General features: G+C 41.2%; 2 protein-coding genes across 6 annotated transcripts in view; one reads left to right on the top strand and one right to left on the bottom strand.

Annotated features, from left to right (window-relative positions):
- fmnl3 (formin-like 3) overlaps positions 1-10,564 on the top strand; it is a 70,749-nt gene extending 60,185 nt beyond the window's left edge. For 2 of the 5 annotated variants that reach the window (XM_034172423.1, XM_034172427.1), the window contains 2 exons: positions 2,429-2,543; positions 9,364-10,564. In XM_034172423.1, coding sequence (XP_034028314.1) covers positions 2,429-2,520 — 92 coding nt within the window. In that variant the 3' untranslated portion in view covers positions 2,521-2,543; positions 9,364-10,564. Of the gene's footprint in view, positions 1-2,428; positions 2,553-7,481; positions 7,523-9,363 lie in introns of all 5 variants that reach the window. The other 3 variants (XM_034172424.1, XM_034172425.1, XM_034172426.1) reach the window with 3 other exon arrangements.
- A 1,906-nt stretch (positions 10,565-12,470) lies between these two features.
- lrp1ab (low density lipoprotein receptor-related protein 1Ab) overlaps positions 12,471-14,821 on the bottom strand; it is a 408,853-nt gene continuing 406,502 nt past the window's right edge. The window contains exon 89 of the mRNA XM_034172428.1: positions 12,471-14,265. Coding sequence (XP_034028319.1) covers positions 14,128-14,265 — 138 coding nt within the window. The 3' untranslated portion in view covers positions 12,471-14,127. The remainder of the gene's footprint in view (positions 14,266-14,821) is intronic.

Here is a 14,821-nt window from a genome sequence, read left to right on the forward strand (position 1 = left end):
AGTTAGATCTGAAATGTTTTGCCTTTGAGCTGTGAAGAGTCAGTACAGTTCTCATGTTCATGTCGTACAGCAGGTAGGCTTCAAGGAATTACACTTACTCATTTGTCACTGCTAAATGTGAAGAAGAGAAGGATGGACACAACATAGTGGTTTTCAATTACACTATGAAGGTCTGAGAGGTCTAGACTTCTAATAAGGTCTGATATAAGTGCAAAACATTCCTCAGGTTTTTTATTTTAAAGAAGAAAGTTTTACAGGTATGTAACATAATATTGTTGTTGTCTTAAACTTTGAAGCTGTGCACAATATGATACTCTTGTCAGTAACTGAGTACTGAATACCCAAACGTAGAGAACAGACACAGAGGTGAGTCCAAAATTGTTTAACCTGAGTATTAAACAAATTTTTCATGGACAGGATATTGAGGCGTAGTAGGGGGGAGGAGGGTTTCTGGTTTGGTGGGCGCAGGGTCTCATCACTGCCTTTTGCAGATGATGTGGTCCTGTTGGGTTCATCGGCCGGTGACCTCGAGGTCTTGTTCACGAGTGAGGGGACGATGGAGCGTGAGATTGGCCAGAGAATCGGCACAGCAGGGGTGGTATTGCATTCGCTCTGCCGTACTGTTGTGATGAAAAAGGAGCTGACCCAAAAGGCGAAGCTCTCGATCTACTGGTCAATCTTCGTTCCTACTGTCACCTATGGTCATGAGTGTTGGGTCATGACCGAAAGAACTAGATTGCAGGTACAAGTGGCCGAAATGGGCTTCCTCAGGAGGGTGGCTGGTGTCTCCCTTATAGATCAATCAATCAATCAATTTTATTTATATAGCACCAAATCACAACAAACAGTTGCCCCAAGGCGCTTTATATTGTAAGGCAAGGCCACACAATAATTACACAAAACCCCAACGGTCAAAACGACCCCCTGTGAGCAAGCACTTGGCGACAGTGGGAAGGAAAAACTCCCTTTTAACAGGAAGAAACCTCCAGCAGAACCAGGCTCAGGGAGGGGCAGTCTTCTGCTGGGACTGGTTGGGGCTGAGGGAGAGAACCAGGAAAAAGACATGCTGTGGAGGGGAGCAGAGATCAATCACTAATGATTAAATGCAGAGTGGTGCATACAGAGCAAAAAGAGAAAGAAACACTCAGTGCATCATGGGAACCCCCCAGCAGTCTAAGTCTATAGCAGCATAACTAAGGGATGGTTCAGGGTCACCTGATCCAGCCCTAACCATAAGCTTTAGCAAAAAGGAAAGTTTTAAGCCTAATCTTAAAAGTAGAGAGGGTGTCTGTCTCCCTGATCTGAATTGGGAGCTGGTTCCACAAGGGAGGAGCCTGAAAGCTGAAGGGTAAGAAGGGTAAGAAGTTCAGTCATCCGTGGGGAGCTCGGAGTAGAGTCGCTGCTCCTTTGTGATGAAAGGAGCCAGCTGAGGTGGTTCAGGCATCTGGTAAGGATGCCTCCTGGACGCCTCCCAATGGAGGTGTTCATCTGCGAGGAGACCCCGGGGAAGAACCAGGACTAGGTGGAGAGATTATATCTCCACACTGGCCTGGGTACGCCTTGGGATTCTGTTTTTCTCTGATATTCTGTTTTTATTTACATTTTACACAACGTCCCAATTTCATTGGAATTGGGTTTGTAAATCCACAGGAGGCAGGCAAGAAAGATGAAATCAAACAGGAACAAACACGCGTCGGCAATGAGGAATCAATAGGACTTAATAGAAAATGCTGGTAGTCGTGTTGGGATATACGACGTAGTGGCACAGGGGAATATTAGTGATAGGTTTAAATGGACTAGGAGGACAATTACTACAATAACAAACAGGTGGCCTGTAAAAAGAAGTGAACAAAAAAAGATGAGGAAAGGCAATCTCAAAATAAAAGAAGAAGTGAGAGAGATTGAAATAAACGGGACCATGACAGCTGTGTATTTAATACAGTATATCTTGATTTTTGACTATTTTAATCTTAAATGCTTCATCTAAAGGATTATATTTGACCAAATAAAAAAATGTGCGTCCTTGCAGACCTTCATGACACGTGGTTGGAGACCACTGATCTACAGCCTCAGGATAGCAAATAAGCTAACAACTATTAAACCAAGCAACAAATGTAATCAGAATCAATCACAATGTTTTGGTGTTGTGTTTAATAATGTGATTAATGCTTTGATGCAGCTGCTGTTAGAGCTGTAACATCTAATTCTGCACCCACATGGAATATGATTGCTGACCTGCTCAGAGCATTATAATTCTGTGTATGAAGCTCCTCCTCTGCACTGAGGGCGTTCACCATGTTGATTCCATTTAGTTGGAACATTTTTTCTGCTTTGTGAAATGCAGTCTGTAGGTGGTCGAGTATTTTCCCCTTGCAAGGCAGTGTTTCCGGTGTGACGTGTTCTTTTCTCCCTTCCCCTCCTCCCCCAGTACTGAAGAGCGTGCCGTTCACAGCCCGCACTGCTAAACGCGGCTCACGGTTCTTCTGTGAAGCCAACCTCTGTGATGACGCCAACTGCTAGCCCTTCCCCCCTTAAATGCCAAGGTTGTCCAGGTGTCTCTCATACACCTCCCATTTCCACTGTGCATGCAGCATGATCCCTCTCACCCACCGCGACTAGCGTGAACTAACTTGGGCCTCCATTGGTGATGTTCAGCAGTCTCCTATTGGGCATCTGGTGATAGGAGTCAGCCAAACCTCTTTGCTTGGCACACGTCCCCAGGAGTATCAGCATATGGTCTGTTCAATGAATATGCTGACAGCTCTTCAGGACAGTCAAACCTGAATGTGATCAAATTATCAAGTGCGAGTGAGCATGCATGCACGTGTACATGGCTGTGCAATAGCCTGGCAAATTTCTTTTTAATGAAGCTGAATTCAATCATCACAACATAAAGAGGTTTGGCCATTGTACTTGTTTGGTGAATGTCTTGTTCCATGACACTAACCCAGTGGTTCTCAAACTGTAGGCCGGGACCCTCGTGGGATGGGGTAGTGTAACATCAAGGTGATTGGTGTAGATGGACTAAATGCAGATATCCGTCTACATCTATTTCCCACCAAGGACATAGAACTGAAATGGAATAAGGCAGACTCGTGTGTAAAATGTGTTTCTGTATGGACACACTGTGAACATTAGCAATCAGAGATTTCTAATGTTCACCAATCCAGATCTGGATCACCTCGAAAATTCAGTGGAGTCTTCCATGCCCTAATATCTATCTGTGGTGCATTTTTGGTAAGAATCTGTGTAGTAGTATGGTTATAATCCTTCAAACCTTATATAAAGTGAAACCTGATCCAGAATCCGGATCCAGATCAGAATCACCTCCAAAATTTAATGGATTCTTCCGTGGCCTAATATGTATCTGTGGTGAAAAGTTTGTCAAAATCTGTGCAGTAATTTTGACATTCCTGCTAACAGTAATACTTCAAAGCCTATATAAAGTGAAACTTGATCCAGAATCAAAATTTAATGGGTTCTTTCTTGGCTTAATATGTATCTGTGGTAAAAGCTTCGTCTGTGCAGTAGTTTTGATGAAATCCTGCTAAAAGTCAGACAAATAAATAAATAAATAAATGTCGATGATTTTATAAGGTCTTTGGCGAATGTAATTATGTTTGTTAGATATTATACGTTGAGATAAAGGTATTATAGTGTCAAACTGTAAAGTTGAGGCCATATGTTTTCTAAAAATGCATGGTGAAAAACTTACTCATGTATCCCTAACTAGACATTTCATGTTACCAAACAGTGCTTGTGTTTAAGTGACTTAAAATGTCTATTTCATTTCCTTATGAAGTTAAAAGATTAATTTATTCCAATTCTGATTCACAGTGCCAATCTTTCAGTGGGTCAAAGGTTTACATGCACTGTTTACTGTCTCTTTAAACAATATGGAAGGCTCGGAACCCCAGGATCACAACTAGGAAGCTGATGAAGCTGGAGATGACAGGCAGCAATGTCATCATCCACTTCTTAGAGAGCACTCTTTTGCCATGACCTAGAAAGTTGTTGACCAACAACAATCCATTTCTCCCAAATGGACAAAAATGCTTGACAAAAGTTTGCAGTTGATCACCAAAAGCTGAGACTTTTAAGGCATGATGGTGGTGCTCTTTTGATGTTGGTTGATAACACATTTATAACTAATGCCTTCCGCTCCTTCGTTGTAACCTGGAGTTCTGTTGGAGTTTTTGGACCAGTATTTATTCCTTGGCAATAATTTGGAACCCCTTCATACCCAGCGTCATGGGTGGGCCTTAGGGTGTCTTGCCTGCCCTTGGAGTCAGTTGGGGATGCCCTAGATGGACGAGCCTGTCAGTCACCTGCCAACCAAATTTCCAATATAGTAAATGATTCATAATAATATTGAAAAACACACTGTGCTTTATCTGACTTTTACTAAAATAACTGGGAATGATTCAGTTGGTTCATGAAATGGTCAGGGTAAAATGGAAATGTAAAATAGAAATGATATGTGTAGAGGGTTGACTACTGGACCAAGCTGTGAACGAGAGTGAGAAGTGAAAAAAACTATGTTGTGTATCCTGCTGGTAACAATAGTAAACAGTGTCTAGAGAATGTGTAGCCATTGCTTGCATTTGGTGCATACAGGAGTTACCTGAAGTTTTTAGCCTGCGTTTAGCCTGCGGCGCTTGCTACAGCCTTGCGCTTTCTTCACGTGAGTCAGACGTGAGAAGATTGCTCTTTGCTTCTCAAAATATGTTATAATTGCATATTCAGCAGTTCAAATTTTTAAATATCCCGGGCGAGAAACCCCCAATTAAATAGGACTTTACACTTCTGGCCAAAAAAAAAAAAAACAGTGCTCCCCTCAGAGCAATGCAAGTCCCCTCCACAAATATGTGTCTGGCACTGGGTCTGGCCCCCTTCCTCAATAATATAAAGTCTGTGTGGTTCCAGTCTTCTTATGGTATATATTTGTACAAACGCTCGTGATACCTGCTTCAGAGGGCGATCCTTGCCACTTTTCTCTGGATTCCTATAACAAAAATTACTGTGCTTTTAAATGCAAGAAGCCAGTGGTTCTACATGTAGACCACAGGTGTCTCAGTCAACCCCTGATAATTCCAATTTTCCAATCAGAAGCTTCTGAATGTATGTATTTACTAGGAGTACAATGGCACACCTCCCTCATGGTTCAGTACAAAGCATGTTTTTAAAACTATGGTATGGTCAAAATCACGACTGTCAGGTTTTCTCACACAGGTATACTTTTTTTTTTTTTTTTTTTTTTTTTGGTAACATGAAATGTCTGTATTTGGGGAAAAATTGAGTTTCAAAGATTGTAGACATGGTTTATGTCAAATTATCTCAACTGTAAAAAAGATCAACACATGCAGACTGTTAAGTACAAAATATAAAGCAGCTTCAGTTCCACACGAGGTATCCATTACATAAATGTGAACTTTCCTTGGCTAAACACGAGTGAAATAGAAGCTCTTTTTAAACAGACATCCCACTATACTGCCCTTAAGGAGACCCCTCATTATACCACCTTTGTCTGTTTACACTGAACCAAACAAAAGTGGCATCATGTTACCCCAGTGTGCAGTTTGGAAATACAAATATCCCAAATATACTTTAGATGGAGACGTTAGGTATGTCTTCTTGGTTCTGCTTGGTCAGTTCTTGCTGGGTAATAGTAAGTTGCTCCCCATCACACCAGTTTGCAGTTATTTCAGCAGTGGTGTTTGGTTCTTGTTGCTGTTTGGTTCTACATCACTTGGTGGCAGGTTGCAATAATTAAACGTCAAAATGTCACCCTAGTTTCCTGCCACAATGTCATTTCAGATTTGTGAATACCTCCACAATGCCCTCCATTCTGTGCTTGTACATTTTACACAGAACGGTGAAGCAGAATAACAGTTATGCTGCACTCATGTTGCAAAAAGCACTCCACGTGAGGTGAATATGAGCTTTCCACCATTCTTTACTATTGAGATTCAGTGGTTCCAAAAAGAATGTGTTCCGCTCACTTTTCTGGGGGCTGAAGTGATAATCCTGTCAACAACCAAATGGCTCTAAAATAAAATAAGGATCTATGACAAATACACCTTTTGACAAATGTCAACATCAAATACGTCTCTGGCAAATATCCGGCGTTGGCAAATATCCCTGTAGCAAATATCTGTCTAAGCAAATTTTGTAAGTCATATTTCAACATGGGTCTTGATTGGTGCCCATTAGTCCCTCCCTAGCACTCAAAACTATCATCTGTGTGCCCCAGCCAGATGATACTTGGGCATCCTCTTGGCCTCGGTGACGAACATGGTACGCCACATCTCCATCATCCTGACTGTGTGAAAGCAGCCAGTCAAGAGGCTGGGAAGGTTTTTAGACTGCAGTCTGACAGCCTGCAGTAATTTTCAAAACCAGTGAAAAACATGAGGCTTGGCTCAAGAAAGTTGCCAGTTCAGGTGTTTGTGGTAGGATCAGTACTTTGATTTACTAGCATACTGTTCTGTAGCCACTGTTGGCATCCCTAGAGATAAAGATTCATTCTGCTGCATTGTCAACAGCACTGCTGTGTACAGGAGCAGTAACAGATTGCACCTCCTATTCAGTGGTCTTATGGAAGAGAAGCTCTCCAATACAATAACTCCAGAGATCCCAGAATATCAGCAGCTGGCACGGAGGTCACAACGGGTGGGAATACTCCAGTGAAGTGCCGGGAATGGTTAAGGCAAATGGTGGGAACAGTTCGAGCGAGAATAGGTTCTTCCCTGGTCAGCTAGGTTGATAACGTCCAGGGCAAAGAGCAACACCATCAGCCTCAGAAGGAGGTGTGTGCAGAAATGGAGGATGTAACAGCAGTTAGCATGGTCAGCAACAAGCAGAATCTTCATGCTTCCTTTGCTCGGGACAAGGATCCCTCAGAGACTTGCTTAGTAACTGTGCTGGGGGAAGGACGTTGCTGTTGGAGTGACAGCCATATGCTTTGGTGTTCCATAGTTGTTAGTCTGCCTAGCAACCAGTAGTGTACAGGGGAGCAGCCTCTGAGTGTTCTCGTTGTTTTCAGTCTAACAGCTGAGCTGCAAAAGGCAGGAAAAATTCCTGTATCAACATGGTGGTGCAATATGATGGCCTCCTCCCATGTAGATATGTAAAGCTCATTCTGTTTACGAAAACACATCAATTTGTTGCTAAGAGTAATTTTCCACTAATGAACAGATGGTTATCACAGCTGCATTCCATTTATGCTCAATCCTGCACACTGCAGCTTTAATGTTGTGACACAGAAGTAACATAAAAATAAAAAAAAAATCTAATGCTCATTAACTTTGATAATGTGTCAGTAAATTAAAATGGGCTTTTTTTTTTAACGTTGATAAGACTTTGAACAGGGCATGAAGGATAAAGTATGAGAACCACTGCGCTAACCTGTTTGGTGTTGGTTTGTGGCTAACATGTCATTCTTCTTTCCTCAAACACAACTGTTTATTCTACTCTTCTAGTTGAACAGAAGATTGACAGTATTTCGCACTCCTCAGACAGGGTAAGGAAGGTAGCCGGTTTCGAACCCGGCCTGCTTGGTCCTCCAGCTGCTGTGTGCTGCTACAGTGACGTCAGCTGCTTCAGATGTGCAAAAAAAAAAAAAAAAAAAAAGATGCGTCTCAGGATTTGCTTGATCAGTCAGTGAGCAAAACTGTTCAAAAATATATCCTCAGTAATTGAATCCTGCATTATTAGTGATTAATTTCTTCCACCTTTAAAGCCTTCAGATGTTGAACTCAGGGATTACATTTTTCCACTGAGTCTGCTTCAAGGAAGAAAAGCTTCTGCTGTTTTTATTAAACTGCCCTTCAGATTATCATCATCATCATCATCTCTTTCCTACTGTGCATGTCGTCCAGTGTTTGTTCACGCCTCACCTGTCATCAGTGTCCGTCATGATTTGCCTAACTGTTGTTTTGCGATGTGCCGAACAGCAACGGTCAAAAAGCTCTCACTCCAAAAGACAAAGACATCAGAAATGAAGTGCGTCCAAAAGGCTGTGACAGCAGACTGGATTTCTCCGGTGCAGCCTGGCGGTTGCACTGCACGCTGAAGAGCCTGTTGACCGTCGCATTGTAGCTGTAATCGCTGCATTGTTAGTGTTAGCAGCGCTAACCAAATTCCCAAAACTTTGGATTTCAGTTTTGTGTCAGAAATGCAAGGTTATGGGAACATCATCAACTCTTCAGTCTGTATTGTGAATGTATTTATGTCATAATTTATATCTCTAATGTAGCTAACAGATTAATTGTACAATTTAGTCTGGATTTTTTTTTTTTTTTTGTATGTTAGGATATGTCTATGGTAAACAATCAGGGCCGCAATACTAGCAGATACACAAAACATTTACAGACCTGACGTGTACATTAGTTCAACAACAGGTAGCTGTATCAAAAAAATAAATAACAAATAGAAAATCTACCCTGCAGCACATGTAAAAATTTAATTTGGTAGCGTGTGCCAAATTCTGACAACAGATGCAAACACCAATGCTTTGTAAAGTTTCACAACAGAAGTACGAACAACATAAAAATAAGTTTCTGCTCAAACGACTTTACCTGAGTTCTACTCTTCACTGCATTGCAAATAACATGATAAACCATGAAAATATAGTGAGTAAACTCCAAGTGTACAAATAAACTTACTCCGCTCTGCCGACCACAGTGCAAAAACTGGTATCTAAGTAAAAAAGACTTGTTTAAAGAAAATTTGACTTTTTTTTTTTGTCTAAATAGAAAAATAATTTTGTCGAGTATTTTTACATAAGAAAAAATGTCTTATTTTGGGAAAATGTTTGCTCGTTTTGAGAATTCTGACCAAGCAAATTTTTCATACCCCATTGGCAGATTTTTTTTGCTTAATACAAAACAATTTGGCTAGATTTAGGATTATTTGTCTTATTTTGCAGTGCAGGTGTAAATTGAGTGGCGGGCTGCGATGCACTGAACCGTCTGTCAGTTAAGGTCCTTCAGGCAGAAACTCTTGTTTTGTTGTTTGTAGCTCCATTGTGTTGTGAAGCTTTGCAAAGCGCTTGTGTGAATTTCCAGCAAACGTGTTATCAAATTAAATGTTTCATGTTGCAAGTTTTAGCTGCTTGTGTTCTGTTTTCAAGCATTTTTTTTAATTAGGAAGATGCTTTTTGATGCAACTACTTGTCAATGTTTTTTTGTAGACGTGTTCTGGCCCCTCTCAGCCATTATATACATTTCTACTTTGGGTTTAAAATAGACGTTGTAGCACTGCAAATTTCTTTCATTTGGCCCAAACCTGAGCGTGAAGTTTGCAATTTGACCTTGTCGTCTAACATGTGTGTACCCCCCGTCTCTTCATGCTTGCTCACAGATCTTCGAAACCAGCCTTTCCTGCGAGCTGACGCGTTGATCCGCTGCGGCTGGAAGAGACCCTAAACCACTTATTCATCACTTATACTCCCCTTCCCCACCATAACCCTCTTCCCCCGCATCCCCGATGGTCAACCATGAGGCTGCAGATCACAGACTGAAAGGGAACAGAGGACAATGGGCCTTATAGCTGGGTAATTTATTTATTTATGGAGGCCCCCTTACAATCACTTTAAGGGAACAGGCACCACGACAGAAGCACATGGGGTTCCTCCTTCCTCCTCCGAACACAGCCTGAGGAACTGCACCACTCAGAGGATGGCTACAGACAGCGAGACAGAGAGGAGGACTGGTGGACCACGAGCAGGAAGGTCCAACACGCGCCTGCCAACATGTGGATCTTATTCTCATTGCCATTGCTTTTCTTGGATTATGTAATCCCAGCAGGATTTAGACTGAGAGGCAGCCAGAAAAGATGCAGCCTCTGCTTGCCGGGATGTTTGCCTTGAAATGTCAGAAAAAAAAAAAAAAAATTGTACTAATGAGACTGTTGTGGATGGTTTTCTTGTATGAGGCCAAGTCTTTACATGTTAAATCAAGATACCTACAATTTTACATTTTATTTCAATTGTGCATATCTTGGAGGAAAATCCCATGAGGCTTCACGTCCTTCGCACAAGCTAGTCAAACCAAACTGTCCCAAGTTTTACTTAAGTGCCTTTTGTGTAAACAGTGTTATTTCTTGTGAATCAGCCATAATTTGATTTACAAGTTTCCTTGTTAAAAAAAAAAAATTATGCAAATGTCATAATTCCTACTACGACAGGGTAAGGGGACAAAAGGAAAAAAAAAAAGAACTTTTGAAAATGTCTTTTTATGTGATGTTGAATGTCTTAAAGGGGTCGTATTGTTTTATTTGCCTTTTACACTTTCATATGGATGGTTTTATTGTGAAAATGTCACAATTTTATATTTGTGCATGCTGCTCCAAGCAAAACAGAGTACTGACCCGACATGTTTGACACATCTGTGACCACCCGCCTAAGTGCTCTGTGAGCTGTGCCCACTGAGACACTCTATGCTGCCATGTGGGAGACACTGAAATCTTCATAAATTCTCTGGTAAAGGGCTTGTTTATATACTACGAAATGAGGACAAGTGAAGCCACAGCATAATCATCTTGTTACCACCACAGATAGTAAGATAAATGATAAATAAATGTGAAAATCTTAGAAATACCTCATGCGCAACTCTTAAATAACGTTGCTTAAGTGCACTTGTTTCTAGTACGGTCCCTAGTTCCCCATGCCCATTCTCCAATATGGAGTTGCGTCAGGAAGAGGATTCAGTGTAAAACGTGCCAAATAAACTTCCAGATCCACCTTGGCTCTGCTGTGGCGACTCCAAGTGAAAACATGGGAGATACTGAAGGGACTTAACTGTAAACATTATAAAATTGGAGGACTCAAAAGATATGCGATTCACATCGTGACTTGGACTTTACCTGGATCCGGATTCCACAACACAATGCAATAATTGCATACTGATGCAGAATGGTCCGACTGATCACGATGTTGCAATCTCATATTTAATTCACAAGCTGAAACAAAATAGTGATTTCCTGATCTTGGTTTTACATTCTGATGTCGTATCTTTCTGCTCCAGAACCTGCATATTGATCTGGATCACTCCCAACAAATCCTTTGCCAGAATCCGGATCTGGATCACCTCCTAAATTCAGTAGAGTCTTCCATGTCCAAATATTTATCTGTGGTGCAAATTTGGTGAGAATCTGCAAAGTAGTTTTGACATAATCCTTCAAAGCCTATATAAAGTGAAATCTTGATCTCAAATCTGGATCTGGATCACCTCCAAAATTTAATGGAGTCTTCCATGGGCTAATATCTGTGGTGAAAATTTAGTCAAAATCCGTGCAATAGTTTTGATGTAATCCTGTTAACAGACAAATAAATCAATGGTGATGGTTACATCCTTGGCGGACATAAGAGTTCCTACCCAGAGGTTTATGAGCTCAACATAGAATGTAAACAGAACCCTAATATTCACATTTCATTGATTCCATGAGCACATACAGTATTTTAGCTAAAACCATGCGACAGTTACAAGTTTACAAATTCAATGTTCCGTCTGTAAAGACACACCCACTTAAGGGAACATTCCAAATTAGTGTGAACTAATGTCCATAAACACATGTACAGTGAAGTAAAATGTTTAACAATATGTGACTCAACAACTACCGGTACACAGAGCAGAGATTCTTCCTAAACCACATTGCTTTAGTCAAAGCTATTGGAATTGTGTTACAGTGAAACTGTAGAGCATTGTGTGTAATTTGTACAACCACAGGTATTACTGCTGGTACAGAGAGCACCAACATGGGGAAAGGTAGAACAGGCAAAAGGCAATCCCAAAAAATTTACATAGCACTTAGTAGAAAGAGCGCGCCTCATTTCTATTTAAAGTGACAGAAAAAGGTTTGTAGAGATTGTAAAATTTTGATTTTGAGCACTCATCACCCGAGTTTGTACAAGAATTTTTTTGTTTGGGGGGGGGTAAAAAATTATTTGGTGAAAAAGGTGTATAATACGACCCCTTTAAAGCTCATCCATAACAGTTGAAGTGAAAGTTTTCTTGTCCTGGAAGCTGTTGCAAACTGAATGTCGTGCCTTGATACAACTTTGTAAATGGGAAATGTATGACGATCAGGAGTGTTTCGAGGCTCAGAGGATGGTGTAGTTGGATGAAGGACATAAAAAAAAAAACCTGCTTGTTGCTGAGTAGATGAATTTATTCTAGTGGACATGATTGTGCAAAATGACACACACAGCCTTTGTTCTAATGTTGTGTCATCATAAAGGGACGGAGCACATTATCATGACTCAGTACGGCTCATCACTGTACAAGACATCATCAGTCTGTAAGTGGTAATGTTAGTTCAAATCAACAGAAAAAAAAAAAAATCAAACCCATCACTGATACGGGCTGAAAGGTCCCGGGACAAGACAAAAAGAATGTGTGAAAGCAAAAGCTGTTTATCTGTTTCTCACCAAGCAAAAAAGAAGAAGAAGAAGAAAAAAATACTACATCAACACTTTCTGCATTTTTATTCAGAGTTTTAGAAATGTTAATTTCTGATCCAGCATGAAATCTGCTTTGTTATCTCTCCAAATGAAAGACGGAGCCACCATACATTTCTACTATAAAAATCCATTTAATTTCTTATATCAAAAAGAAACGGGATAACAAAACAATCTGAACCACAAAATCCATGTGGGTGTTTGCCACCAAATTAACTTCTCCAACCCAAAAAAATTGTTCCAATTTACATGGGTGATATGAAAAACCGGAGGATTAAAAACAAAACTGATGAATACTGTTAAGAAGGGTGAAGCTGTAATATATACGTGTGTGTATGTGTGTGTGAGCACCGTGCAGAATGATATGGCCGATAACCTCAGTTAAAAACAGCAGCGTGACACGGAGCGAACAAAAACGGTCTAAAAACAAACAAAAAACAAGGCTAACAGAATGATGGTTAGCGTTAGCAGCAAGGTAAGGAAGCTAACAAAGGAATGCTTTACTGGGAAGGCTGATCGAGCTCCTTCTGGAGGAATCCACACAAACGACGAGCATCAACCTAAATTACACATCCATGTAATTACACACAAAAACAAAAAAGTTTCCCACAGACGTACGTACCATTCGACGCTCGCCTTTCCTGAAAGTATTTACAATCAAAGACGAGGAACAAAACACTGTTTTCAGTGATAACTGGATCTTCACAGAGGCTTTGTTGTCTTTCTCAGAAGAACTTTCTAGAACACTTTCAGCACAAATCTTGAAATCGGCAAAACGAAGGCCACGGACACCCATCCTGGACCTTTTATCCCGGAATGTGGACTTGAATACAATCATTTTCATCCAGCGCACTCAGACGATGCACCGACTCACTGCTGACTCAAAGCATGTCAATTACACAATGATTAAAAACAAACAAAAAAAACTTAAAAAGTACAGACTGCCATTTGTTACTGGTGTTTGTATTCCCGGGTATATTTTCAAGACACTGTGTTATAGGTTTATATATATGCAAATATATAACTTTAGTCTGTGCAAGGAGCTAGAAGACAATCACTTGAATGCAGTTCGAGACGACACAACAGACACTCTCCATGGTGCCGAGTCCTCGGCGTGTGCACGTGCACACTTAAACGCCTCCTCATTTCCTTCCAGCAGCAAACGCACATTTACCCAAAAGGTGAACGAGCTAGTCGAACCGGCACCTACGAAGCCGCCGTAGTCGGCACAGACGCCTCACTCTCATTGACGACAATGGTTAAGGATGAAACAAGAAGTCTTTTTCTCCTCCCCCTAAGATGACAGAAAAAAAATAAAGTAAAACTGTTCCACTGGCGTCTCTTATCGTTTACATTTGCACAGAGGTAGTGGCTATATGCGCGAGGGGGAGGGAGCGCTGTGAGCGAAATTAAACTGAACTGAATAAATGTCTATAAAATGCTTCCTGTTTGTCACCAGAGGATTTTTTTTTTGTCCAAGAACAAAATATAATACTGCAATCACATAAAAAAGTAGTCCTTCATTTTATACATTTTATACAGTGTTCTCGTGTTTTTTTCCCCTTTTTGTTGCTTTTCATTCTAGTTGGTAAAGGCATAAGATGAGAGAGCGTGTTGGCTCAGCACTGGGTCAGGCAGCGTTGGCAGAGTTCAATCCACGCCGAGCTCTACGCCAGCGGGTCGCTCACGTCGTCTTCGCCCTGGGAGAGAAGCTCCTTCTTTTCATCTGTGCTGGCCAGAGAGTTGCGGCTGTTTTGGGCGCCCATGTACAGGGTAGCGTACACAGGGTTGGTAAAGTTGGTGGGCTGCAAAGAAAAGAAAATTACATGGTGATTCAGACTGAAAAAGAATTTAATCCCTTCTCATACCACAAGTGACAGTCCAACTCAGTTTTGAACGCCGATCTCACTTTCACATATAAGCATCCTAGCAAGTTACAATCTACCATGTGTGCAAGAACAACCGTAGCATAACAACAGACACTAGCACGCCCTCAATGTAACTTCATCACAACCACGGCACCTTCAGAAGACCTGTCGATGTCATGACGGGTATGACAACCCTAACTCTAACCACCTCTCAGAAGTAACCATCTTTCTGCCACAGCCTGGTGAAATGTGTCCCCTTGTCCTTCTCCAGCTACTGGGGTTCTTAGCACTCAGGCATGTGCGTGCTGGATCATGTCCAGAAAAACACACCACATGAACAAAATGCCCAAGCTGACGTTCCCTCACAGTGCAAGTGATCCTTTTTATCTTAGTCTACCTGAGTAACTGCCCGGTTGATACAATGTCATTTGAGGATCCTTCAAAGAGATGGAGTACCAAAGACATAAGACAGGAAGCACAAGGACTCTAGAGG

This window comes from Thalassophryne amazonica, chromosome 6 (genome assembly GCF_902500255.1).
Source record: "Thalassophryne amazonica chromosome 6, fThaAma1.1, whole genome shotgun sequence".
NCBI lineage: Eukaryota > Metazoa > Chordata > Actinopteri > Batrachoidiformes > Batrachoididae > Thalassophryne > Thalassophryne amazonica.